Here is a 27,363-nt window from a genome sequence, read left to right as displayed (position 1 = left end):
GAGTTGGTGGTCCCTTTTTAAAAAGGGAGCCCAAGGTGCTAAATAGCCCTGATGAGTTTGAGAACCCTCAGTTGGAATATTAAAGGATTCAGACAGAAGGTGTAGTTCAAAGGAGTTTGAAACCCTGAATTTAATTGCCTCATTTGTGAGCTTCACTGAGTGTGGCTTGGGGATTTGAAGAGGATATACTGACAGTTGGAGAAAGGATACTAATTTGAGAAATAGGATGTTCCCTCTGTGCTGTTAATAAATGCCTTCCTAATCTATTCTTTGTTGCAAGCTTAAATTGTTTTCTGACTTAGTGTACATTACGGGCAAGAGCAGAAAAATGGCCTCAGCCATTTCCGTAAGACCCTTTGCCCCAGAAAACCCCACTGTTCTCGCAGTTTGAAAAGACCCCAACTTTCCACAGTATGTGGTGCAAATAAGACTTGGGAATGTGAGGCAGCTAAAAAATTGTGACATAAATTGTTGTCAGGACTCATAGTAGGTCACAATTATTTATATCTCAGTTGAGAGGCTTTTTATGAGAAAAGAGAATACCTTTTGTCCCCATTTACTGTAGTCATTTAGGCTGTGTGCAGTATATAACAAAGAACACAGAGACACACAAGGAAGCAATAAATGAATAAGGGGCCTGCTTCAGGGAAACCTGCCATCAAAGTGTCATGTTCCTGCCTACCCTCGCTGAAGTTCTGACAGACTTAAACAGAGTATGCCGTAAAACAATACACCACTAATTGGCTCATCATGTTGAAATATAAGCCCTAATGATATTTACAGGTGGGAAAATTAGGCTTTGACAGACAGGTGGGCGTCAGTGGAGAATTAAAGTTCACACCTGAGGCCCTGCTTACTATTGTAACCACACCCACGCACACACATGCTCATTTGGCCTGGATGATTTACACATCAGACATTGTAAATTTGCTTTGTGGGTGTGAAATTAAAGGCCATTTTTAATGTAATCTGGAAATTGTCAGAAATAATTGGAGAAAAGGGCACTATGTCTAACCTAATTACCTCCATGGCTATTATGAGTTAGTGATCATATAAATCAATGTGCCTGGACCTTTAATTATAGTAATAGGCTACTTTTCAGTGCATTTGTTCTAATACTACAAATTAGAAGAGAGAAGAACATTAACTCCTGTTGTAATTGTGTGCTCTTGCACTAAGTGCACATTTCTGAAATTTGGCATGTTTGAAACCAATAGCGCTCATTTATGTGGTGCTTTCAGATGTGCTAAAAGGCTAACGTGAGAAAACATACTGATTTAACCATATTAGCATGACCTTTAGTGCATGGTTATTCACCTTCTTCACAAGTTAGATGATGTATTGATTCAGTGTCTGTATATGATATATGAAGGTCTGCCCACTTTTAACTACTAGTCTATATACAAGCATTTGTGAACGCGAATTTTATCTACATATATATAACAAATAAATGAGTCTAATAAGTTTTTAAAAAAAGCTGTTATTTTATGGAGCTAGATATGGATGCAACATTACAGAACAGTAGATCTCCTTGTTCAGAACAGCAAGCAAGACTTTATTATTTTTATCTGTGTTTAGATCATGGTTTAGATGTGCCAGTAGGCAAATTCTGTTGCATTTGGGCATAGCAGAGTCTGGCTATAACCAGTTTCCCCTGCCAGCCTCATTTCTAAGGTAGCCCATGTGGTACAGAAAGCCAGCAACGGTTGCTTCTCCCTTAAGCGTTCAAATGTTTTACTTCGCAGCAACTAGTTCCTGTCAGCTAGCTTGGGGCACAGCCTTTACCACTCAAGGGGTCAGGCTTGGGATACTCAAGTTGAAGTCCCAGCTATTGTTAGGCGTTGTGGATAAATGGCGCTCTGGCCCTTTAAACCGCAGCAGGAGGTGGTGCTCTCCAGCGCGGGAGGGGAGGGAAGGGGAGGAGAGGAGAGGGGAGGAGGAGGAGGAGGAGGAGGGCCGCTTTGTGCGCCACACAGATGCAAAGTAAACGAACGTTGGGAGCACCAGAACAGGGACCGTCCTGCCACAATTCTCTTGCTTCTCTTTCTACGGACACTTAACTAAATTTGTGCTAACTCACCCTTCGCGGTGTTTACGGAAAGTTGAGAGGGATATAGTCTGAAACTTCGCCACCGCGTGGATCTTAAAGAAAAAGGTAACGTTTCTTCGCGGTAACCTGAGGAGTGATGTTTTGTTGTATTACACGTATCCAGGGGCTGTTCTGATGACGAGCGACGACTTTTAGTCATCTTTGGGTTGTAGTCAGTGTGTTGAGTGTAGTTTCCAGAATACTCTGTGGGGTCAGAGGAAGAGGCGTAGGTTGAAGTAAAGCCAACGGAGTGAAATCTGCATCTCATTTGAATGTCATCTGCTTCTGGACAATCAGAGCCTGGCAGTTTCATCGAGCTCCTCGGTGTCCCATATGGAGCCAAAACAATGAGCTCTCTCGCGTCCTCTGTGTCCTCCATCAGCCTGAGGAAGACTGGGAAGTACATGGACAAACAATGGTACAATAAAAGTAACCACTTGAGTTTAAAACATCTTCAAGAGCCAACATGTTAATCTAAAGGGTGCTTTTTTAAAATTACAAATATCCTGTCTGATATGGAACCATTTTCTTGACCTATGTCACTATAGACTTTGCTGTGCTTTCAGTTTGAATAATGGCCAAAAAGCTGTGCTGAGCTAATGACTTTTTTTTAAAAAGTCATGGGATCTCTAGAGTTTTTTTTTTTTCAAATCCAGTTTTGTATGACTTATTAAAGTTGGATATTTTTCTTGTTTTGGGCCCAAAAACTACTCAAGAAAGGAATTAGCTGGGTTTACCATTGCAGAGAGTGACGTATTTCACATTTGGGATCCTCTGTGGTAATGTGCCCACAAACTCTGGCCTTTCATATTGTAACTAAGAGCAACTTCGTCAATGAAGCAGCAGATATCCCAGAGTTAAAACTAGGTTGCAAAGTCTGAGAAAAGTGTCCCAAATAACTATATTTGGCTACAGGACGGGTCATGATTTAATCAGAGCAAGGGGCAGATGGTTGCATGAGCATCGGTTCTCTTCAGTGAGAATTACGTAACATTAATACTGCTGCTGTGTGACCTCAGTGAAATCTCTGGGAATCTTGCAAGAGCTCCACAATCTAAACAGCTATTTTCACCCCATCTTTGGCAGGCATATTTGTCCACCTCCCTGGATCATTAGGGAGTTTTTTCCTGTTTGTGGTTAAAGACTTGGCACTTGCCTCTTATGGTCATCATCCCGCCTGATGAACTGAGTAATTTGCTGTAAGAGTTGCCACAGTGGCTGTATACGTGCCCGGCCTCATTCATCATGCTCTAAATGAAGGCTGTATAGTGTGTGCCCGACTTTAACTACACTGTCCATAAAGTCTGCAGGTCCGTTTTATAACATTCTGTTTCATTATTCCTCACTCATCGTCAGCTCTTCACGCTTGTTAAACTGTCGGTCTGGACAATAGTGAAAGGACGTGTTGACTGATGAGTTCAGGTCTGGCGTTGTCTTTGTGTGACTGTTGTCCTTGTCCTACACACAAACACAGAGCAGTAGTTAACAAGAGCCCAAAGGTTGGTCTGTTCTTGCCGTTTTGCTCGATGAATCATTTACGTACTCTGCACTGATAACTCTATAATCAAAGAACTTAGACGAGTGCAAAAAATAGCTCACTTCTTTACATCTTAAAAGTTGACTAGAGAAATCTTGTCTTAACTCCGACACTGACTTGTCACCATCCTGCCAGCGCTGCCACTTTTTTTTTTCCTGGCATCCTCTTGCGTCTCTCTGTCTTCTTTCCAGTGACAACAGTGCTGCATTACTGCACACACTTCAGGCCTTTCAGCTCCTTAGTGGATGTCTTCTCCAGAGCTGCCAGGCAGATATCTCACCATCGAGATCTATTGTGTCCACTGCACAGCCAGTAGGGGAGGGGAGAGTATGTGTCATCTCTGACTGTGCTTTTTTTTGCTATGGAGGCTCTTTGAGTTTCCTCTGGAGGATACTCCTCCAGAGGAAGCTGGCTACTTTCCCAACTCTTGGCTGTGGTGAGGTCATTACAGTTTTATATTAGAAAGAGGGTGTGCAGTAGTAGGGGTTGTGGACGTGCATTTAGAATCATGTGCATGAAAACATTTACTTCAGGCAGTTTTTGTGTAGTTAGTAAAAACTGAGGGCACCTCATTTCCTTGTGAATAGACTTTCTGTTTTATTTGTGTGTCTGGGTTTCATACTACGTGATGGTTTAATGTAAGAGCAGAAACATTTTTCTTTTTGTTTTTATTAGGCGATAAATATAAATTGGTTAACCGGAGTCAGATGTGACAACTTGGAGTAATATTCCCATGCCTTAGGAAATGGCCTTGTAAATTGTTTGCTCATCCACCTTTATTCCAAGCTCCATGGGAGACCGACAGGTAATGATGAGAGAATGTCTTGACATTTGGCTCAAAGAGGGCAATTTGCAGCAAGCAAAAGGTCATTATTGAGTTATTCGTGTGAATTAATACCTTTTGGATTTACATTAAAAAAAAAGCCATCCAGAGCTTTGAAACTGTGGAGGCCTGATCATTTCTGCAAAGTCTGAATCATTTCACGAGTGACGCATGTGCACATTTTTTAAGCTGTTCTTTCTGGTTATGTTGAACTCCCCAAGGAAAGTTGCTTTGTCTCAGACAATTACAGGATTCACCCCACCTGCAAAGAAAGCAATGAGGTCTTTGAAGAGCAGTCACACTGAGGATGTTTGACTTAACCTTTGAACAGACTTGATATGAAAAGCAACAGTCTAATATTTTATCAGTGTCTTCAGGTTTTTGCTAATTATAGTTAACTCTGAATGTCAGAAAAGAGAAACAAATTAATCAGAGACCATCATTGTCTTATTTGATGGCAAATTAGAGGTAAAAGTACAAAATTGTTCACATAGAAACTTGGACATGTAGACATATTTTGTAGCATCTATGTTCTAAAAATAATTGCACAAACATTTAGCAACTTGTATCACTGTTTCAGATTAGTTCAAGTTTTGTTTTTTGTTTTTGTCATTTCATTTGACATGACATGTCTTTTCTCAGAAGAAGAGTGTGCTCTCTTTTCTTTCGAAACAGCCCCTATGCACCTGACACCCCATCACCATACCTATGCCTTTTTTGGTTATCAGTGTAACCTAACCAGTTCAACGGGAAAAACGTTTTACTTTGCATTGCTAAACACTAAAGTCATTTTGTCCTCTCCCAACTACAGGTTGACAGCATAACTTACTGTGACATAGATTTCAAAATCTGTCACGCAGTAGTACTGTATGTTTTGGCACAGCATGAGCTCGTTTTTGCATCACCTGTCACTGTTGATGTCTTAAACTCAATTGTTTAAAGCTGTGAAACCAGTCTGGAAAATTGGCATGCGTGACGCAAGGCATTTCAAAACCGCTGAATGTGGCCGGCTTGACTCGATCCCATGTTGCGAAGTTTCAGAACACCCTCTTTGGTTTCAGTTATGTGGAAGAAGATAACAAAACAATACCCAACATCAGGGTGATTGGCGTGTCCAAATCACATAATCCGAAATCCTGTTGTTGGACTGTGTGGTTACACAAATCTACTTTGCAAAATGTGTTGCAGCAACTTTTAAACAAGGTAATTATTTTTCTTCCAGTTACACACTGGTATGGGTACCTTGGCTGCCAATACAGGGTACTGATCCAGCACCAGTGTTATATTAATAAAGCTTTTCCTTACTGAGAGGAAAGGACTGGGAGTTTTGCTTTATGTCTAAGGCAGCATGAGGGTCAATTGAAAGATTGCTTTCCTAACTTTAAATTTAAATTTAAAATGTAGCAAAAATAAATGTTTAATTATTTTTTTTAAATCTATCAACAGGACCTTAAATGGAATGATTATTTGGCTAATTTATTTGCTTTTTGTCTCAAAATGAAAGTCTTTACTGCATCCTTCTGTAATTCCTGGTCTCTGTTTCACATTGAGTATACCTCCTCAAATGGATGACGTAACAGATAAGAAGTCTTATCAGATGGTGGTTCAGTGGTTAGCTCTGTCCCTTACAACAAATGGGTCCTAGGTTCATATGGAGGTTGGGCTCTTCTGTGTGGAGGTTGGATATTCTCCCTGTGTTTGCACAGGTTTTCCATGAGAGCTCCTCTTTCTCGTGCCATTGTAAAAACAAAACAAAAAAACACCCTCTGTTATCACTGTCCATGTCGGCCGAGGGACTGTTGACATAGGCTTGGATCATATACTAAACTACCAACTTGTTGGCTGCTGTTAGCTTCCTCCATGCTTTGTTAGCTCTTTCACTAGCAACCAGTGCACTGCTGATGACACATAGTTTAATATATATAGAACTGCCTAGAACTGCATTGTTACTGGGGCCTGTTGAGTTTTGCTGATCCAGGATTGTAGCTCATGATGAGAACCTCCTCATCAGAGTTGGTGATCAGGAGCTGGTAGTATGCTAGTAACAGGCATAAAGTTGAATAGGAATGTGTGTAAACTACATCAGCTCTGTCAGCTGTACTGGCAACAGTGGAAGCTTTCAGGCAATACAGAGTTTATCATTAACCAGTTATGATTGTATTACGTCCTTTTACTTACTCTTAATTACTGACACAGTATTGCGTTTAATAGGATTTAGTTGTGCACCATATGTGCTGACTCTTGTATACTTGGATCATATAGTGTTAAAAAAATAAAATAAAATAAAAACACAGTAACTGGTGGTGTGCAGCTAGCAGTTTCTGTCCAGTTATTGGCCTTTTTTACACTCCAATGAGCCATCATTGTTTTCCAGCGTTGAGTGACCACAGAAACGGGTGGTTTTGGCCTTAAGCATACCAAAAGGACAAAGGAAGTATGTTGGTCACCACTGTGACTACCAGATGACAAAGTCATGCAAGGAAACCAGTTCAGAAGATGGGAACTGTCACATGAGTTGTTGTGGGTTGTTGTCATGCATATCTGATAATCCTGTGAGAATCACACATTTCCTGCCTGAGCCTATAGAGGTCCTTTTCTAGGTCAGCAATTCTGTGTTGTGAATGGACTAGGGTGAAGTTGCAATACCTAAATGGATAAGGATCGAAGTTCCTTTGTCTCTTTGTTTTAACTGAATGTGTTTCAGTGTCGTTTACATGAATCAGCTTTGAGGCCGTCATATGTGAGCTTACCTGCATTAGTCTGTTTCCCTTTATAGGTATGTGCGTGTGGTTTTGGGTGTGCCAGAAGGGTTTGGTTTGCGCCTTCCTCTCTGTTGTTTTGTTTTCCATTGTGCTTTGTGTGTCTTTGCTGGCTTCTCAGTTACAAGTACAGTTTGTCTAAATCCAAACTGGGAGCTAGTGAGGTGTGTGTATATACTTGTTTTTTTGGGGGGGGTATGTGGATGTGTGAGACTTGCGGATGACTCTTGAACACATTTGTGTTAGTTCAAACTTAGTGGCTGATGGACTTTAAACTTATTGTTCACACCCACAGCAGGTTGAGTGTATGCACTCTACTAATTAAGACTTTATGCTGCCAGTTTCCAGGGAATCAAAGTTTTATTTGAGTGCCAAATCAAAGTAGTATGCCAAATGTCTTTAAGAAAACCAAATCAAAGAAAGACGAACTGCAGTAAGATGACACCGATGATACTTCAAAGGTTTTTACTGAGAAAATCAGGTGCTAATGCATGAAAGCTCTTATGTTTTGGCTCTTTTCTCGTCTGGCTCATAGATAAACAGAATTTATTGTTACGATTTTTTTCCTAAATTGTTAAACTTGAATCTCAAGTTCGTTCTGAACCAACTCCCAAATAAATTTTATTAGATTATTGCACTGACTAATCATTTATCTCAGTGACCTTACCTTAGGGTTATGCCAATAAATGATCTTGATGCATTATTTAGCTCTTTATTTATATTGGCAGTCACGTATGATGATGATAGGGCGCTTTGGCTATGACGATTGCCCAACCCTAGCACAGCTACTGAGATGTAATTTATCCTTGTGTGCTAGTTGGACATTCCTGAAGAGTCACTCTGGTAAGAACTTAAACACATGCTCACTCACAGCAAGCACAACATCTACACACAGCACTAACAAAATCACAGTGGATGTAGGTAAATCAAGGAAGGGTGCAATTAAGCTTACAATATGCTTCAGGAGTGCAGTCGCTGTGTACCGTGTTCCAGTTTTTATCTCTGTCTTGTTATGGCGTTTTTCAGCTTCTCCGCTGTTGTGAATTGCTATTATCTGGTTGAAGTGACTATGTTTGCGGGCTTGGGTGTTCTCTTTCGTCAGCGAGTGTTTAGCTGGCTGCAGTTGGTGTCATTAAAGTGAACACCATGGGGGTTTATTAACTCATCTTGTTTGTCAGGGCTCTTTGCTTAAGGTCTTTATAGTCAGGTTGTGTATTTAAGTTTAGCAAGGAGGCTGCTGATTTAAAAAAAAAAAAAAAAAAGCAACCAAAAAAAAAGCCACAAGCTGCTGATAAGTTGACACAGAGCAGAAAACGGTCACTTATCTTTCAGTCACATTGAGAGGCCTACTGCTGCTTTTACCAGAGAGTGTGTGCGGATATATGCGTTGAGCTTGGCTGTCTGGCACTAGATTATCTTTTTTAATATAGTGCCAATTTTTAATTTTTGTTGGGGTTTTCCCCAAGGTCTCATTTTTAAAACAACCAGCCAATACGGCATGTAAGCTGTTTAAACTTTCTAAGTATAGTGTAAGCCAAATGTTACAACAAAGCATTACTTTCCCTCTTTGTCGTCTACGAAACAATCCTCAGTTGAAATTCTGCATCGCTTCACGATCCAGCAGCTATTGGACAGTTAATTCAACCACTTGGCTCAGATCCTGACCTCTGGTACCAGGCGTGAATGCTGTCTATTTGTTAGAGACTGATGGGGAGGATTTTGGCGATTAATTAGACATGTACGCTCACGTGCGCATACACACACACGCACACAGAGTATAGTTCAAGCCATCCACAGTAGGCATAATGAGGGCTTGGGTACATTTCATGCAGGACACGGTGAAAGAACGTCTGTCACTGCGCTGGCATGACTGAGTGAATCCAATGTGGTGACACCCTCCACCGCCCCTTTGAGGATGTGTTTCTCTTCAGTGAATCCATCTGTGCCTTCCCTTTTTTGCACAAGTCCCTGAGGTAATATTGCTTCACACGGGAAAGGCTTTACTCCCTCTAATTTTTACTCTAGATATTATTCATACACCAAGAGGGGGGGTATATATATTTTTTCTCCCTCAAAACAAACTCTCGGTAGACTTGTTTGGGCAGAGGCTTATTTTTTAATCAAGGAGCATGTTCATTATCTATCTGTTTGATTATGAGCCAGCCTTTTTCTCTTCTCTCTTTGGCTGGGGCACAGCATGGCAGCCCACCCAGTATTTGCTGCTTTGTCCAGCCATGCAGGAATAACAGATTTATAAAAGGCCAGTTTGACTGGAAACACAAAGAATCATTTGGAAGCTTGTCCTCTGCTTCTGGATGTGAGGATTTGTAAAGATTGAAAACAAATATCACTTAATATAGTCATTTGGTGATTGTGTCACAGGGAGTGTTGGGGTCGTAATCGGAGGTTGTGCCATACACCCTAAGGAACGGAAAATGCCTTTTTGAGTTGGGGAAAAGGGCTAAGCTGGGGGGGGGGCTTTAGAATGCCCGTTTGATTGTGATTTCTGGATGGACGCTGGTGTAGCGTTAGCTGTCGCAGTGCAGAGGGCTAGCCCAGACATGCTGGTTTTATTCGCTCACGCTGAAAATGCTGCTCTTAATCCTCTTGTGTTTTTGTTTTTGCCTGGGTGGCAGTGGGGCCCTGGAGGCTGATACTCCACAGTTTCCACACACACAGAGGGTCTGTGGTACTTTGGCAACAGTCACGCGGATGTAGGTATGTTTTTGTGTCCTGGTTGTTTGAACTCCTGAAGGCTTTTTACATGAAGCACTCCGCATTTCAGGAGTGACCTGAACAACTCATCTTTGACCTCTGTGCAAGCCCATTGTCTGCTTGTTTCAGGTTTCAAGTATCTTTAAGCTGTTGTGTTGCTTAAATCTCAAGTTCAGATTGCACAAACCATATTTGTATTTTGATACTGGCACAGTTGCTTCCTTTTAGGCTTCTGGTAAATCTTGACCAAACTATACCTTATATCAATTTCTGCTTGTGTTCTCTTATTACAGCTTAACAAGGCTGCAGTGTATATCATGACAAAACCTGGCACCCCCTATATTATATGACCTCTATGCATGTTTATTGCACATGCACCCTTTAAAATAAAAACAAAGGTATTCTTTAGGACTTTTTTTGGTTATGTAATTTGCTACAGTACAGTAGAAATGCATTACGTACGCATAAGCCATTGAGGCACATACAGCATTTTGCTAATTAATGCATTAGAAACGGTCCAGAGGAACTCTTAATGAAAAAAGGCTTTGTTAGTATTAAGTGATTTACGAGCATTGTATGGATTTTAGGCCAAATAAACAGCATTTCCTAACTCAAAGACAGTCTTTCAACAGCACAAGTCTGTCTGGCTGGAATTTGATGAAACTATACACCAATGATTGTTTAAAACTGTGGTTGTCAAACTTTTTCCACCACACACCATATGGCATAGAATATGTACACAACTCAAAACCTATAAAAATATAAGTTAAGTGAAAAACAGGTCACCATAATAGCATCAGTAAACTCTTGGTTATGTTTCCTTCCCTGCATAAACTGCATTAATTCAACTTTTAATTTTCCTAAATGCACTCTGGACCTGAACTTTCTAAGACATTGCCCATCGGAGATACGTGTGGGAATACAAATATTCAGTAAAGTCAGAAGGGTCTTAAACCTTCAAGCTCTGGATGTCCAGTAGCAGGCATGTGACACTGACACATTCCAGTGAATTCACAGCGAGTGCGCTGGTGTCATACAGTACGTCCTGCCGTCTGCATGCTCTACCCACGCAGCACTATCGCCTAAACGCTACAAAGTATTTCCTCTAGTGACGGGGTGTCTCAAGTGGACCTTCTCCTTACTTCAGGCAGAAGTGCGCCGTCTCCTTACTTCAGACATTGTCCTGAAGTGATTCTCTCAACTTTTCTTGGAGTTCATGTGAAAAAAAACAGCTTTATTTTCACTTCATATCCCTTGGGATCAGTAAAGCATAGCTCTCTGGCTACACCGAAAAAAGATTATGGGAATTCAACCAGCGCAGAGACTACAGAGACATTTGCTTGTATTTATCTAAAAATCTCAATAGCGTGTCACCCTGCAATGGCAATGCTGTGTTTCACTTTAATGTTTTTAACACTTATCAGTCTGTTTTACTTCAGTGCAGAGACTTTTTGTATATTATAACTTTTGTCTTTTCATCAGCCGAGAGAACACTTAGTGATCAACAAGAATAGCTTATGTTATAAATTTACCAGTGACAACTTGCAGACGTGCGTCTGCACAGCTCTGCCTAGAACCTGCGTGTTAGAAGTGGAATGCCATTGCAGACTCTTCAGTAAAAAAGAACTGGTTGGATAAATTTTACTCTCACTGCTTCCCTGTTCTCTCTCTGAAATATGCAGTGAGACTTGCAAATAAGCGAGTAGAGCGTGTTCTAGACGTGCTTATATTAGTGGGATCCATTCACCATGTAATCATACTTTGTACAAGTCAGTTTCACCTGTGTTAAGTATGTATATCCTTTACTGTTGAGGGGTGAGGCCATTAGTGTCATAACATTCTGCATGTTTCTGCTCAGGATACTTTTGCTGTTTATCATGCAAGGCTTGCCTTAGAGCTAGGTAACTATAAATGAAGCTAAACAGGAAGAACAGGTTCCTTACATGTCAGGCAGTAATAAATAAGCAAAGAAGCAAATGATAGTTTATTGTTTTTATTTGTCAGTAGCAGTAGAGCATGCTATTGTAGAAAATCACGTCAAAAGTCTTTTATTACTGTCTTATGGTGTTAGTCAGATGTTTTGTTTTTTTTTAGATGCAGTTCTGATTTAGTTTTTGGGTGCTGTTTGCAGGCGGAGCAAGCCAAGCAAGGCCAAAACAAACGGCATATTTATATTTATTATTTATTATCTGTGTGGTGAGTTAAGGCAAGTAAGTAGATTTGCTTGGAGGAAACTTTGAGGCACATGAAAAAGCACCGTGAAGTCAGAGGGAGGCTTTGCTAATGAGCTGCAGTTACATGATGTGAGTCGAAATCAGATTCATACATAGTTCATGAGTTCTCCTAATCCTTTAGTTTTTGCACCATATTTAATAGTATTTTTATTTCTCTTACATGTTACAAAAACATTTTTGAACATAACCACAGAACTCACATTAATACAAATTCAAATTACTGTAAAGTAAGATAAATAATTGAATGTATTATTTTTAACTCCTTCAGCGATGTGATCTGTTTCACCTTTCAACAGTCGTTCTTCTCTCTATATATAACTTTTGTTATTTCAGTGCTTTTTTACCCCCACGCCCCCCCACCCGTGGGAATCAGATGTTTGGTGTGAAGGTTAGAGCCTGCCAGAATAAGTGCTAATGAAATTTCCCAATCTTCTTTGTCACTTTGAGTTAAGAACGTTCCATTGTTATGCAGCTCCATTGATTAACTGATTAGCAGTGTCATAGATGGCGTTGGCTAACTTGAATAATCATTTGCATATCAATGACACTGACAATGGGAATGAACTATAGGGACGACTCTGGGTAGTTCAAGGTTAAAACAAGCCGAAGTTTTCTTATTGCAAAGACAGCTTAGGCAGTGCATTATGTGCTTAAATATATGCTTGTTATTCTAGTATTAAAAATAACAAGGTTTGAATTTACCCTTCACCTGACTCCTTGTAATATTTGCATGAAGGCCTCCTCCACCTTGTGAATAAAGGATAGACTGTTTCTCCATCTCACTTTAAAAAATTTAAATGGAGCCAAAGATAAAAACAGAAACTCTTATATAGTCTGCATGCTGGTTGGTTTAACATGACAGTAGCCAAGTTGTTGTTGGATGAGCAGCCAAAGCCTCTTTCCCCTCTTTGTTGAGTGGAAGGAGAGAAAGTGACACAGGATAGCCGAGGACTGCAGGGCGCCTGTGATCCTAAGGATTACAAGCGTTACGCTGAGCGCTGATGAGCATGTTGGCTGTTGTGATGTCATTCTGCCCACATCACATTCTGCTGGCGACATAAAATGCTCTTAATCATTCATGGCCCTGTCACCACTTGTCTCAGTTCAAGCTGGTGTCATGTGGGACTCCATTACATAAAGGCTTTGTCACTGACTGGCACAAAAAACAAAAACTGATTCTCAACTGAAGCAAACTAACAATATCTTCATATTTTTATGCACACTGAGTGCTCTGACACAAACTTGTATAAGCCTTCTTTGTGTTGCATCAGTAGCTATCCAATAGGAATATGATCTTCTGTGTGAAAAAGAGCTAAAATGGAATTTTGCCCCCAGCTGGGCTGGGAGTTTGTGCAGGTCAAACTGGAATCACTGGTCAACCAATTCCTTTTCAACACAATGTATGAGTAAATGCTCGGGTATAACAGCGTTTTTGTGTTTAAATTATTTTCTATTTAGTTGTCTAGACGGAGTTGTAGTTAAGCCCCATACTTTCATTTCTTTCATCTAGCTAGTAACAGTAATAAAATGAGAAGAACAAAGGGTCACCTAGAAACAGAAAACCAAACAATAAGATACTCCCGCTCGCCTATTGTGCAATGAAATCTACCTAAAAGGTCACCATTTCCTCTTCAAATACACTACTGATATGAATGAAAATGAGTCCTTGAATCTGTTTGCTTTTCCAAAATAATTTTTATAGTGCTGATAGTAGTGTTGCCAATGACTTTAACAATCTAAGCATTAAATGTACATATAACTGATGACAGCATGGACAAATTTCCCCTGAGAACTAAAAAACAAAGAACAAACATCCCTTTTCTGTGTAAAAGAACATTTAACACTGCCACCGTTTCATATGGAGAGCATTGAACCATTCTGGAGTGTTATTTTGAAACTGAATGGTGGAAATGACAGTGTCATTTCTCATAATGTATTTTTTTTACAAAGTACTGAAAGGCTAAAACTGAATATGACAGGACTCCAGGCAGGTCATACTTCATTTTTTTGTCACAGCCACAATAATGGGGTCTTGATGACCCTGCGGGGTTTTGAAACTATTCCTCATCAAAGACCAAGGGGCTCCCCAAGGCATAAAATGGGCCATTTCCTAGAATGACTTAAGGTGTGAGGTTTGCACCTTTTGATATTCGAGAACTCAGTGACATCTTTTATGCTGAGGTTGAATGTCTTCGAGTCACATGGCACATCAAAAGCTTTCGCCCCTCAGCTATTGCACTGTGAACTTTGTCTTATTGCCTGGCATGTGGTCACCAGGAAGGGTTAATCCATCTGAATGAGTTGATCTCTCCATGTAGGGGATAAAATCTTTCTCGCTGTTTCTGGTCAGCTTAGAGACAGGAAGCCCACTTGGTAGCCAGCGCTCAGTTCTGACGTTGCCATAGAGAAATACAAAACTTTGTGCAGCAGGGAGGAACATGTAAGATGATGAGTTGTCTTTAGCGGTCACCCACACATTCAGCAATCTTTTGTGCAGCAGATACTAATGGGGCAACTGCACAATGCATGAAATAATAAAGGGTTTACCCAATGATGGATCATACTGCATTAATTTAACAACAGTGCCTCCGCTCCGGGGGATATTGGTGGTGTTTGTTTGCTTTAAGCTATAATCTTGTAATTTGGCACCCAGTTGCGGCGTAAATAGCTTTAGTAACAGTAAGCTCTTTCCAGTTGTCACGTATATGGGTGTGAGCCTGAACTCAAATAGCTTTTACAACAGAACAAGAAAATAAGCCTTTGGAGTACTATCCTTATTACATTTGGTCTTTGTTCTCACAGTGGTTGAACAATGTGTCTCTTCCATTAGCACCAGAACTACTGAAGAAATCTTGAATGAAGGTGGTGAATATGGAAGATAAAAATGTGGCAGTGGATAGAATTTAGTACTCTTTGGGGATGATCTGTCTTTTGAAAGAAGAGCAAAAAAAAAAAAGAGCACTAGCTTTTATCATTTATCAAGCCCCCCTCTGTTCCCTCTAGTGCATCAGTTCCCTTTCCAATTGAATGGGTTCTTGTCAGAGATGCAAATGTTTTCATGGGTGACGTTTCTTTGGAATATTGTTGAGTGAAGCCCCCTTTCATTCATGGGGGATACGCATGCAGCCCTAGAGCGTGGGCTTCAGCGTGAGTTTGAAAACACTGAGAGTAATGGTATTTCTGTCTGGCTTAAACAGTTGAAGCCATTGTTAATGTCAGAAACACATGGAGCTAGTAGACTGTAGCTAGCACATAAGTGGGTGTTTAAACCTCTTTTCCACTGCATTTCTGTTCTAAGATCGTGTTTCAAGGTTTAAGTGGTTTAAGGTCAGTTTGGTCTAAGGATTAAAATTAGTTGTATAGTCATTTGGCATGGAAAAGATCAAACTGACCTGTGAAAGAATCATTCTGCTTTCCAAAGGGGGGTTTCAAAACCTTTTAATCTGCTACTTTTCACCAAAGCTTTATAGACAAATGTAATAGAAGTTGCTGATTGATGTCTGTTATATGAAAAACAGATTAATACGGAACAAAATACACTGCGTGAAGGGTTCAAGTGTTGCCTACGGGGTTTAAAAAGACAAATTCCCCCCCAAAAGAGAATAATATAAAAAGCAGTTTTTGGAAACTATTTATCTCTTGAAGACAGGGGAGGGTGAGAGCAAAATGTAGTCGGTCTGGAGTTTCCTGAGCTGTGCTGTAAGTCGATCCATGCTGAAGAGATGTTGTTCCTCTTCAGTCTTTTTTTTTTTTCTTCTTCTTCTTTCTTTTATTTCTGCCAGCTTCAACTGCTCTAGCTCACAGTATCCTGTGTCTTGCTGGTTATGTAACAGCCAGGGGCCTAAATGGGAACTAAAGCACAGCAGTGATGGCAGGCACTGCAGCCCATGAAAAACAGATCACAACAGCAGCCCTAGACTTTTAGAAAAAGCTCAAAAATGTATCAGATGAATTGAACTAATTTGAATAGGAATGAAGTTTACCACGGTAGAACTTCACAGGGGCTATTGTGACTGGGTTGGAGTAAGGTGAGGGTGCTTTGAACTTTGTACAAGAGAGCCTTTTCACGATTGCATAACACCCTTACAGTCTTCTGCATAGAAAACCTTTTAGAGTTTAGAACCACTCAAGTGAGCCTTCATTTTGAAGCCCTGGCTACCAAACTTTCCATGCTTGATGGAGATCAGAAAAGAGTGTTTTATGCAATAGTGAGTAATGAGAAATGAATAGAAAGAATTCTTCAAAGCAGAATGTTACATTTTTTATCTCAGTTTAATGGAATCTTTTTTTTTTTTTTTTTACTTGTTTTCACATTGCCTGCCATGTTGCAGAGCTACATTTAGTTTACAGAACTACTGATGTGGTTTTAATGCTCTGTATTCTTATTCTTCTTCTTCACCACAGGCTTTTTCAACCAAGGACCAGAATGGCTCTACTCAAACACCTGAAGTTATATGTGCTTTGACAACATCCCTTACAATTGCTAAAAACTTTGAAAGGAACTCTCCTGACCACCTTCAGATCCTAATTTTAATTTTACCTGTGGATCATAACTAAAAGACTGCCATCATGCCCATTCTTAAGCAACTGGTCAGCAACTCCAATCAGTCAAAGCGGAGGTCTCGGGCTGACCTGACCGCAGAGATGATCAGTGCTCCGCTGGGGGACTTCCGTCACACCATGCACGTGGGCCGAGGGGGCGATGCCTTTGGGGACACCTCATTTCTCAGCACCCGTTCAGGAGAACCTCCCAGGGAGCCAGACAAAAAACAAGGCTCACCAAGTTCCAAGCCCGGGCTTCTGTCCCGTACCTTCAGAAACAGCAAGCGATCTCAGTCTGTAAATCGGGCGGACAAGTGTGAGTACAACGCGATGGCACCTTCTGCCGGCTCCTCCCAGTTTGTTAAGACCGCCATATCCCTGCCGTACCTGAACGACGAGGGTACTAACAGAGGTATCCAACTGCCAAAGAGCGTTTCCTCAAGCCCAATGAAGAAGGTGAATGAGATCGAAAGCAAGCCGTTAAATGGAGCAGCAGCTATGGCGGCCCTTGATCCAGAGCTTGAGGAACGGGATTTTGGCGAACCTACAGATTTGCCTCCATCCATGCCTAAGGGAGGTGGGATGAAGCACGCAGAGTCTATAATGTCCTTCCACATTGACCTGGGCCCTTCGATGCTCGGGGACATCTTGAGCGTGATGGAAAAGAAAGGTTGGGAGGAGGATGACCTTGGCTACGAGGAAGGCAAGGGAAGCGAGGGCCATGCTTCGCCGTCCCTCATTCCCCACATAGATGATGACGATGCAGAGGAGCGAGCCCCTGCAAGGCCTCCTCGCAGCATGTACCAGCAAAAAGCCATGGTGGATCCCTACACCCCTGAGCTACAAACCAAGAACAACCACCACAATATGGATAGCTGCTCTGTGTCCAGCTCTGGTTCTGAGGAGAAACCTAACTACCGCCTCCATGACGGTGACACGGACAGTGCAAAGTACAGTTCCCCACGTGGGGGAGAAGGAGAGAGAGATTTCACCTTCATGGACGAGGATGATGACGATGAGATTAGAGTTTAGACTTTAGCTGCCACGAACAGTTGAAAAGGACACTAAACATGATAAATAAGGCTTTTTCACCATGCTGTAGCTAGGTGGGCTAAATGCACACTAGAGTGCAGACTGACTGGCTCACAAAGTGGCCCTTTTTGAAGTGTTTGGGTTTACTCATATTACTGGTAAAGTCTCAGTTTTCCCAAAAAAGTATTGTTTACCACATTTAAACCCTTAACCAAGAAGAAGCAATTGCAAACCATTAGTAAATAATATCACAGACATATCATTTTAAGAAGAGAGAAGAGATGACAGTGAGATTGGGTAATGTGGATGTGTGGTATGGATTCTGTGGAAGGATGTAGGGAAAGGATGAGGAGTGAAACCCAGATGGCGTTAGAATCCCAGTGTGTGTGAGTGAATATGGGGTTTTATTTTCCAATGACACTATTTTGGCATAGACACTAAACAGAAAAAGTTATGCCTTTTTAAGAGTTTAACAGTTGATTTATGCTATTTTCTACTTTATTGTATCTGCAGTATCTGGGAGTTAGTATACGGCAGCCTGCTGCTGTTTTGAGTTGGGTAGATTATTATTTTGTTTCCGTTTTTCATTGGGAATATCTGCATTCTTTAAATTTACAGACAGCTGTAATATTTATTAATTTGTTGTCATAAGGGACGGATCATTCTTAATGTGCACTCCTTAGTCTTAAAATTGTGTTGTTGTTTTTTCCAGATATCATAATTTCTTAAGGATACTAAAGACAGAACCATCATCTTTGTTAGAGGTTGGCTGAATTGCACTTAAATACTGGCCTTAAGTAGGCAATAAATTGTCTTAAATCACTCCTGATCCCATGTTCATTACAGGGAAATGTCTTTTACAAAATCAGAGTTGGTGAAAGATTTTTTTTAATACAGAAAAACTGTGAATTGTCAAAAAGAGGCCTTTTGTAAGTGTTATGTGTCTTGTACTTTTTAAAAAAAAAAAAGCAAGACGGGAATTGTGATTGTGGTAAAATATGTGTGTCTGTCATCCCTCTCATTCCGCTTCTTAGCTGAAGTAGGATTAGCAGGTCAGTGGAAAGATGTAAGACATTTGTGAAGGGAGTTGCCACCATATAATTACATTTAAACATTTATGCTTCTGTCAAAAGCATTCCCTCTCTCTGTACATGTGTCCAGGCTTGTCTCTAAGAGCAGAGAAAGGATGTAGCATATTTAAAGTGTTATTAGAGGACTGCCACTTAACAGATGGGCATCAGGTATGTCTCTGAGCAGTGAGAAGGATATTTACTTCCCAAAGTGGACCCGAAGGTGATAATACTCAACTCCTTTACCCAACCAGAATCACATAGTAGGAACAGATGATTAAATCAACCAATCATCTGGCCTCTCCCAGTCTACTCATTAAATGTGCGAGAATATTGGCCCCCGACCAGCTGGAACTGCTCCAGAAACAGATAGGTGGGCTCTTTTCCTTTGGCTTTTTTGTGTTTAGTTGGTTTCACTCGGTAGGCTACTCCAGATTACTTTCAGCTATAAATTACACAGAAAGAGTGCGTACTTTACTTTCTTGTATCCATGATTAATGTCTGACCTTTTTCTATTATTCCGTGTTTTTAAAAAAAACTAATTGCCACATTTGACAAATGTTAGCTTGGAATTTCCTGTTGTGGCACTGATGCAGGGTTGTGTATATAGAATCAGGATGCTGTGCCATTCTGTTCTGGGTTGTTGTAATGTTTTGGAACACTATGTGCCCGTACAGATTGCAAGACGTTCTGAAACTGAAGGCGATCCTGAGGAAATTGCCAAGTATGTTAACTATATTGTTGGATAAGGTATAGAAGTCCTGAGTGGGGGAAAAAAAGTGGGTGTCTGTTTTTCTTTTTTTTTAATGCATGATCCAAAATGTTTTCTTATGCCAGGGTATTTTAAATTTATTTTGTAGGAAGTTTGTTTTTGGGTTTCTAACATATTTTCACTCAGCCGATTGGGGTGGAAATATATTGGAAACATTTAATTGTAATTTTTTACATTGATTTTCTTTTTTCAGTTACATTCTGGTTGTAATTGGTCAGTTTTTCAGCATCAAAACTACTGGTTAGTTAAATGAAAAGAAATGTGGCCCTGGCAGAACTTTTCTTTTTCCTTACCTTTCTCTTCACCTGTCTCACAGATGTGGGGGGAAAAAATCACTCTGAAAGATTACACAGACAACACCTTAATTTTCAACTCCTCACTTGCCTCTCAGGGCTTCTGTAGTAATGTTAGCAGCACATTGGATTTAGTTTTTTTCTACTTCTGTATAGATATGCGTTATAGACCTCTTTTTATATTTCAGTGTATATGGGCCAAATCTTAGGATGTCTTCTGTTGATCAGTTTTGCAACATATAGTGTTTGGATTGTTTGGGGTGATGCAATCCCTTTTGTTCATCTCCAAGAGGTTTGCTGTTATCTTTTGATAAAATAATGTACATATAGGTAGTGCCATCAGCGATTACAGTAAACAAGCTTTGTTACCAGCAGTGTGACTATGAGATCCTACTAAGCAAACAGACAAATATTGGATTTAACATGATATGGTACATATGTGGTCAGATTGTGTTTGCATTGCAACATTTTCACAGCTGTCTGCAACACCAGACAGTATATTGCTGTAGATTTTGGAAGACATAAATAGAAAATTGTGGAAAAGTACACAAAATTATGCTAAAATACTTAATGTATTTTAGCATAATGATCTTAACTTTCTGGCATTTGTTGTGTTTCTCTGTGGGAAACTCCTAAGTAGGCCAGAATAAACCATGTAAAAGAATTTGCAAACACACTCTGCCCCAGGTCTGCTTAGAAGTTTTTCATTCCCTGACAGCAATGGTGTGGGGAGCGAAAAAAAAAAAGGGAGAGAGAGATAAGAACTGCGTAAAACAGCTGGCTCAAAGTTCAGCTAAAGAATGTTTCCTTTTCCCCCCCACTGGCTTTAGTGATATGCCAAGTATGTACTGTTTTCTTTCCCTGTTCCATATTCTGGTTTTACAGTATATTAATATATTTATCTTCACTTTTCTTTCTTTGAAATAACTTCTATATTTTTCAATAAAAGAGAAAGCTGATAATCTTTTACTGTGATCAACTTTCTTTTATTTCATATTTGTAAGTCTGTCATTGCAGGATGCGTAATTTTCTAACTTTTTAAATGTGTAAAATTGGGCACAAAATAGGCAGAAAGCTCAGTATAAACTGTACCGTCTACTGCAAGGTCAGATTTCAATGAGGGAACTGCAGAAAGAGCCAAATCCACAGTTTAACAAACACCCTCTCGCAGTGGATTATTCTACGCAAATAACCCTGAAATGAAAGATAAAACCCCGTGTTAACAGTTTTCACATCCCATCATGGCAAGTGGAGTCCTGTGAGCTAATTAGGATCCTTCAGCCACACTGATTTCGATAGGCTTTACAGCCTCGTTAATACAACAGAGCAGTCCTTAAAACGTGCACTGTCTCATCACGGTTCATGAACCTTACAAACGAGAGTCAAAAAGGCAAGAAAACATGCATTTATGGCGTGTTAATGATTGATAAGAAGAGTAGTACAGAACTGTACAGATGGAATAAATCTGTTTGTTTTTGGTTTTTTTTAAACCTTAAATGGTTTCTGCTATTAAAAGCCATCTGGATATGCGATAATATGTGCATTAGCTTTACTGTTACCAGATTTAACTTGCGTGTCTGGGTTCAGGGCAGCTAGTCAAAGGGTTATGAAGAGGATTGTGATCTTAGGTCCAAAAACAGCAGCTTTCTTGTTAAAATACCAGCTTTAAATAGAGACCTGGATCATTTCTGAAGCAATTTTTCAAATACAACTGGACAGATTAAATTGGCTTCATTTGGCATAACCATGGAAAATCACTGGAAAATATAACTGAGGACATTTATTCAGGGATGCACTAAAACAAACAGTTTTAGGTTGTTAAATATACATTTGTGAGAGAATACTTCATATCTGACTAAAATTTATTTTATTTGTTTCGTTTCTTAAATCCTCCATTTTCTTCTGCTTATCCACATCAGGGTTGCTAGAGGGGCTGTCATAGGTGTGGCACACCACAGGCAAAGAAAGGAGTCTATCATAGCACTTTTATACATTTTTAACCCCTTTTTTTATTATACCACTTCTTCTTACTGTTATTAAAAATGTCAGCGATGAAATTATTCAGCAGTAACACGTCTCTACTCTACTTCGCAGCACTATTCACTGTGACACTTCTCATGAATAATAAACACATTTACATTTTATGGCTGTTCACTTATGTAAGATTTTAAAAAACTTGATTTACTATTGGAATTTTTTTTTCCAATGTTAAATAATCTTTTTTTTTCCCACCGCGGTTGAAAAAGTGCCTTGAGTCCAGTGGCAGATTCAGAGCAGTTTAATTAAAAAGGATAGTTTTCTTTTTCTGCTTGGCAGCTCTCTGTAAAGCCGTCTATACACACCAAGAAAAAAAAAAGTGGTGCTTAAGTGTGAATTTCAATAGTTTGGATGAAAAAAATTACTTGTGGATAGGCTCATTTAAAGATATGCTACTATTGCCCTCTAGTGTTATTTTCATGCAAATACAACTTGAAAATGGATGGATGACAATAAGTTGGAGTGAAAGAGACCAAGTCTGTGGCAGCGTCTGCATTGCAAAGACTTATTTATGTTTGTTTTTACTATTTTTTTCCCCCAATGTGCTAACCAGTGCAGTGCCATGCTAGCCTTAGCCAATATCAGAAGAGCAAAAGACAGTCAGTGGGTTATAAATATATCTACACATCGGAAATCTAAATACAGTCTCTGAGCTTATTTCAAATCTCTTCCATTTAAACTGGTATGGTTTATGTCAGGTTATTGTGATGTTGGGGAAAAAAAGGATATTCTGCAAATACCAAAAGCTCAAGCAGATTTCTCAGACTGGTCTGAAGAAAAAAAATATATTCATGGGTTTTCAATCCTTATTCTCCGACACCTTCTCCACAGTGGGAAAGAGTTTGGGGAGATTTAAAATGTCCTCTCTGTTCTTTATACAAATACACCAGGAGTGTGTAAATTTGCTGGAGAAAGCCTGCTCAAATTCCCATTTTCATTAAATCATCTCAAGCACAAGCTGACCTTTCTTGTGACCCAGTTTCTGTTTCTCATCCAAAATGTATTAACATAAAAAAGTACTTAATATGCATAATTTTAAAATAGAATGAATGTACCTTTTTGGTCAGAATGCAAAATTCCCAAGCAAGTGAATTTGCTTTTCAAATGACCAGAAATAAGAATATACATCTTCCTACTGAACCCACCAAAGGTGTCCTAATTGCCAGTATGACTAATATTGCACCTTTTTGTTTGTCGTTTTCACGATGCAACAAAGGGAGAACAAAATGTATTTTCACGGGCAGCTAAGAGGATTTTTAAATTATGCTTTCAGTAATGCATCTGGTTTGTGTCTCTCGGTGTCTGGAGGAGTACAAATAGTCGGATCACAGTGGTGACTCACTGAAGCAGTCATGTGGAAGTGCCAGTAAGATGAAATCCTGCTAAAAACAGTCCAGAAATTTACCCCAATTTCACACCTCTGTGATGATTAGAACCTTTTGATATCCAGTTGATTCACTCATTTATTTATTTATTTTTTAAATCAAGAGTGTTTCTAGTATATTAATTCATGCCTGTGTTCATTTCATTATTTCCCTCTAGGAAAGATTGATTTAATATTTTTACTTTACTATTATGTAAACATAGACATCAGGAAATATTAGAAAACAGCTATGCCAAATTCTATATCTGTAATATTCCAGAAGAAAATTTAATTTATTCTACTGATTAAGTTTTAAAATTAAAATTAGAAAAGGGGTTGAATGGATAACCACTAGATGGAGCTAGTGGCTCTAAGTGACGCTTGAACAAGGGTTTTTTTCTTCTGAGACCCCAGTGTTTCAGTGTCTTTATTGTTTTATGGTTTTTTTAATCTATATTTTTTTATTAATTTCACCACTAGTTTTAGTCTTTAAACATTATTTAGGGCATATCCCAAGAGGTAAGATTTAGGAAAATCTATATAGGTGTAACTTTTTGGAGTCAGTTGACCCACAGTCCTGTAGACTTCCACATTCTCAGTGAACATGTTAAAGTGTCATTTGGTAAGTTAAGATAATAAATTTGACAAATGAACAAATATTACAGCTAAGGAAATCTCCTCCATGTTTTTCAAACTTTTTCAATTTACAAATTGGGCACAAAATATCTGTAATCTAACAAAATTGTTACATTTTTTAAATGAAAATTTTATTTTTGATTTTGGTAGTTTTTTCCACAATAACAATAATAAATCATTTTTAAAAATAACATCCTCTTTTAGGTTTTTTGTTTGATTTTAGTCACCTATAATAACCTTTGTTTCGACGGTCATCATATTTCTCACAGGTCAGTGTTACCCTGATTTTTCTTGTGTTGTCCTTTCCAAAGTTATTTTCTCATTTGACTGATTTTGGAGCAGATCTTTTTTTGCACATCTTCCCCTTTTACATTATTATAAACAGTTGCAGAATGAGGTCAACATCATTTTTGTTGATTAAGGTTTTAAAAAAATGTATAATAATGGCATTTTCACCTTATGTCCCTTTGGTAAATCCATGAAAACAGTTTGGTATTTATTTTCACATAAGCAGTGATGACGCATGGATGATCTCGAGCCTGTGGGAATGACTTAATGGAATGCAAACGATGAGCTGTTTAATGAGGGAAATCTCATTCATGCTATATGATGAATCCAGACTGGCAGCCTTTCCAAGTTACGCCTCACCTTTTACTCCTGTGATAGGCTCCAAATCCTGTGTATGGATGGTTGAATACAACATTATTTCAAATTAAAATAATGACTAATATATTCAAAGTGCTTTACATCATCTTTATAATTATGTATATGGGAGTGATTTATATCAATAAAAAATATTTGCATATTATTGACCTTTTTTCTCTCAACATATATTTGGCAAAGACTGAATTTAATCATAATTTGGCTCTTTTTAAAGCACAATTTTGAGAGTTAAGATTACAGTTCATGTGTTTCTAGAATAATTGTTGAGGAAAACCTCTTATGCCGAGTCCTTTAATGCAGCATCACTTAAATGTACCTTTAAACAAACATTGAAAATCTCTTCCAGACTTACCATCAGTCCTTTCTTTCTTTGTTTAGTCTGAGCAGATGTGTTTTTCTCCTTTAATCCACCATTTTATCCTGTAATAAGACACAATTGTATTCACAAGAAAGCAGGGCAGTGTACTGTGTATTCATGTGCACACAAAGCAGTATAAAAGAAGAAAAATACATACAATTTAATACACTAACCCCAATGACTGAACTTGATTTTGTCTACCAGCTCTATGTAATGTAGTAATGAACATGTGTATTTGTTAAAAAAATGATTTTTAATATGTGAATGCTGAGAAAAAACAACCAGGTTAAAGTATACCCCTTTACTAAGAGGTATAAGTGAATCACATGCAGCTCAAACACTTAAATATTTGGTTTTAGTTGTGCTGAGCCAGCAATTCAATCTTTTCAAATGAGACCACGGTTAAACAAACCAATGTGGCTGTATAATGAAACTAGAAGCTAGCACCTTGATGTGTCTAACTGTGTATATAGCTGTGATTGAGTTTACAACAAAAGGCATGCAATGACTTATGTTGTTATTGCAGTGGAGAATACATACATAGCCTGGTTGTGTTCTTTGCTTTCCTAAATATTACAAAACTGGTAATAATTGATTCAGTTAAATGCATATGTCGATTGTGAAAGCTGTTTAAAATGATCCATCAACTCAAGGACCAAGGTCTGGCGCTCATAAATTAAAACTAATGAGGTTGGCAGGTGACTTTTTTCATGGACATATGCAATTTTCAGCCGAGCAAAGCACATTTAAGTGAAGGTGTATCAGCCGCACACTAACAGCTTTCACTAGAGTGGTCTAGAATAACAGGACTCTGGAAAAGGCCCCCACCTGCAGGACTAGGTGCTTGCATGAACCCTTTTTTTTAAGTGTGGTTCTTCTAAGCCAAGCTTCAAACCCTCAAACCAAAGAGAAACCAGGAGAGGATATTTTAGTGCAAGTTTTTTCAGGTGGTGCAATTAAATGGACAAATTTTATTTTTCCTTCATTCTTTTAATAGATTTTAGCTGATGCTAAGCATTTCAGCATAGCTCCATATTTCGAATCATTAGGAGAAAAACAAAAACAACCTGTCAGGTTCTCATTAATCATGATATTAATCATGCTAAATGGATTGAAAAGGGACCAGTGTGAGAAGTGCGTGATGGAGGTTAGATGTGGAGGTCACAGAAACACATTCTAAAGATATTACCATATTAACATTTCTCAATTCTTTTAATGATTAATCCTTTGAAGTTATTGTACTAATATAAGTTATGTTATCATATGAAAATACATTATTTTGAAGTATCTCTAATGTAACTTTTGGAAAAGTTAGTAACAATGTCATTTCTTAAAATGTGGCAACATGCTAACTGGGCGCTAACAACTAGCAATATTCAACTAGCTGTGGCAAAAAACTTTACATTAACCAGTGTAAGGTACACCTTGCTGATACTTGGATGGACCCCCTTTTGACTTCAATACTAACTTCATTTTTTGTGACATAGATTCAATGAAGTTGTGAATCTCCCATCCCTAAACATATCTATGGCAATCTATTGGAAATCTGGTGACTCTGGAGGCTATTTGAGTACAGCGAACTTAATGTTCAAAAGAAGTTTCAGATGACTAGAGAACTAATGGCAAGGTGTGTTATCCTGTTTGAAACTGAAGATGTGGCACACTCTGATCATAAAAGGATGGACATGGTCAGCAACAATACTCAGGTAAGCTGTGGTGTTTAAATTATGCTAGGTTGGTGCTAAAAGAATGTTATAGCAGCAGTCTGAAGTTAATAAAAGGCATGGTGGATTCATACCTCCATGCTGAATGCATGGAGGTATGCCTTCATCTCAATGTTATAGCAAAATTTAAGACCGGGCCTTTTTTTCAAAACGTTTTCTGTTGTACAATATTGGTGAGCCCATGCAAATTGTAGCCTCAGTTTCCTGTTCGTAGCAGATACGAGTGACACATATATGCTGCTGTAGCTCTTCTGCTTGTTTGATGTGTTGCACATTCATAGAAACTCTTCTGCATCTTTGGTTGTAATGAGTTACTGTTGCCCTTCTGTCAGCTTGCAGCAGTCTGGCCATTCTCCTATGACCTCTGGTAGCAGCAAGAGTTTGTGTAGAGCCCTTTGTATTTAACACTTTAGGCAGCACTGGCAGGTCTAAGAGGAAATACTTTAGTGTGCTTAGCTGAATTGATTGTTCTTAGCTATAAGTGTTTTCTTATTTGGAGTATTTTTTTTCTTTTTTGGGAGGGTTTAACTGTTAGATTAGGTATTTGATAAAATACACATTAAGTGCCAATGAAGATCCATCCATCCATGCATAAACACTTATACAAAACAGGGATTATTGGTATGAAATTATAGTACACTGGATGTTTTCACCTATCACAGTAAGCTGGCAAAGTCTTCACATGCCATAGCTTCACATCGCCTCTCTGGCATTAT

The 27,363-nt window shown here is 39.1% G+C and overlaps 1 protein-coding gene across 2 annotated transcripts; it reads left to right on the top strand.

The window, feature by feature from the left end:
• Positions 1–1,962: 1,962 nt before the first annotated feature.
• On the top strand, positions 1,963–20,833 carry cdc42ep4b (CDC42 effector protein (Rho GTPase binding) 4b). Of its 2 annotated transcripts, none has more exons than XM_063482689.1 (2): positions 1,963–2,155; positions 16,562–20,833. In XM_063482689.1, exon 2 carries the CDS (start codon positions 16,727–16,729, stop codon positions 17,729–17,731), a length of 1,005 nt encoding a protein of 334 aa, XP_063338759.1. In that variant the 5' UTR covers positions 1,963–2,155; positions 16,562–16,726; the 3' UTR covers positions 17,732–20,833. The 2 variants fall into 2 exon arrangements, with proteins under 2 accessions (XP_063338759.1, XP_063338760.1); XM_063482690.1 differs by lacking the exon at positions 1,963–2,155 and adding an exon at positions 2,224–2,507.
• The last annotated feature ends 6,530 nt before the right edge of the window (positions 20,834–27,363 follow it).

This window comes from Pelmatolapia mariae, linkage group LG8 (genome assembly GCF_036321145.2).
Source record: "Pelmatolapia mariae isolate MD_Pm_ZW linkage group LG8, Pm_UMD_F_2, whole genome shotgun sequence".
NCBI classification, from domain to species: domain Eukaryota; kingdom Metazoa; phylum Chordata; class Actinopteri; order Cichliformes; family Cichlidae; genus Pelmatolapia; species Pelmatolapia mariae.
The sequence above is the reverse complement of the archived record's forward strand: the minus strand, read 5'-3'. Positions and strand labels throughout refer to the sequence as shown.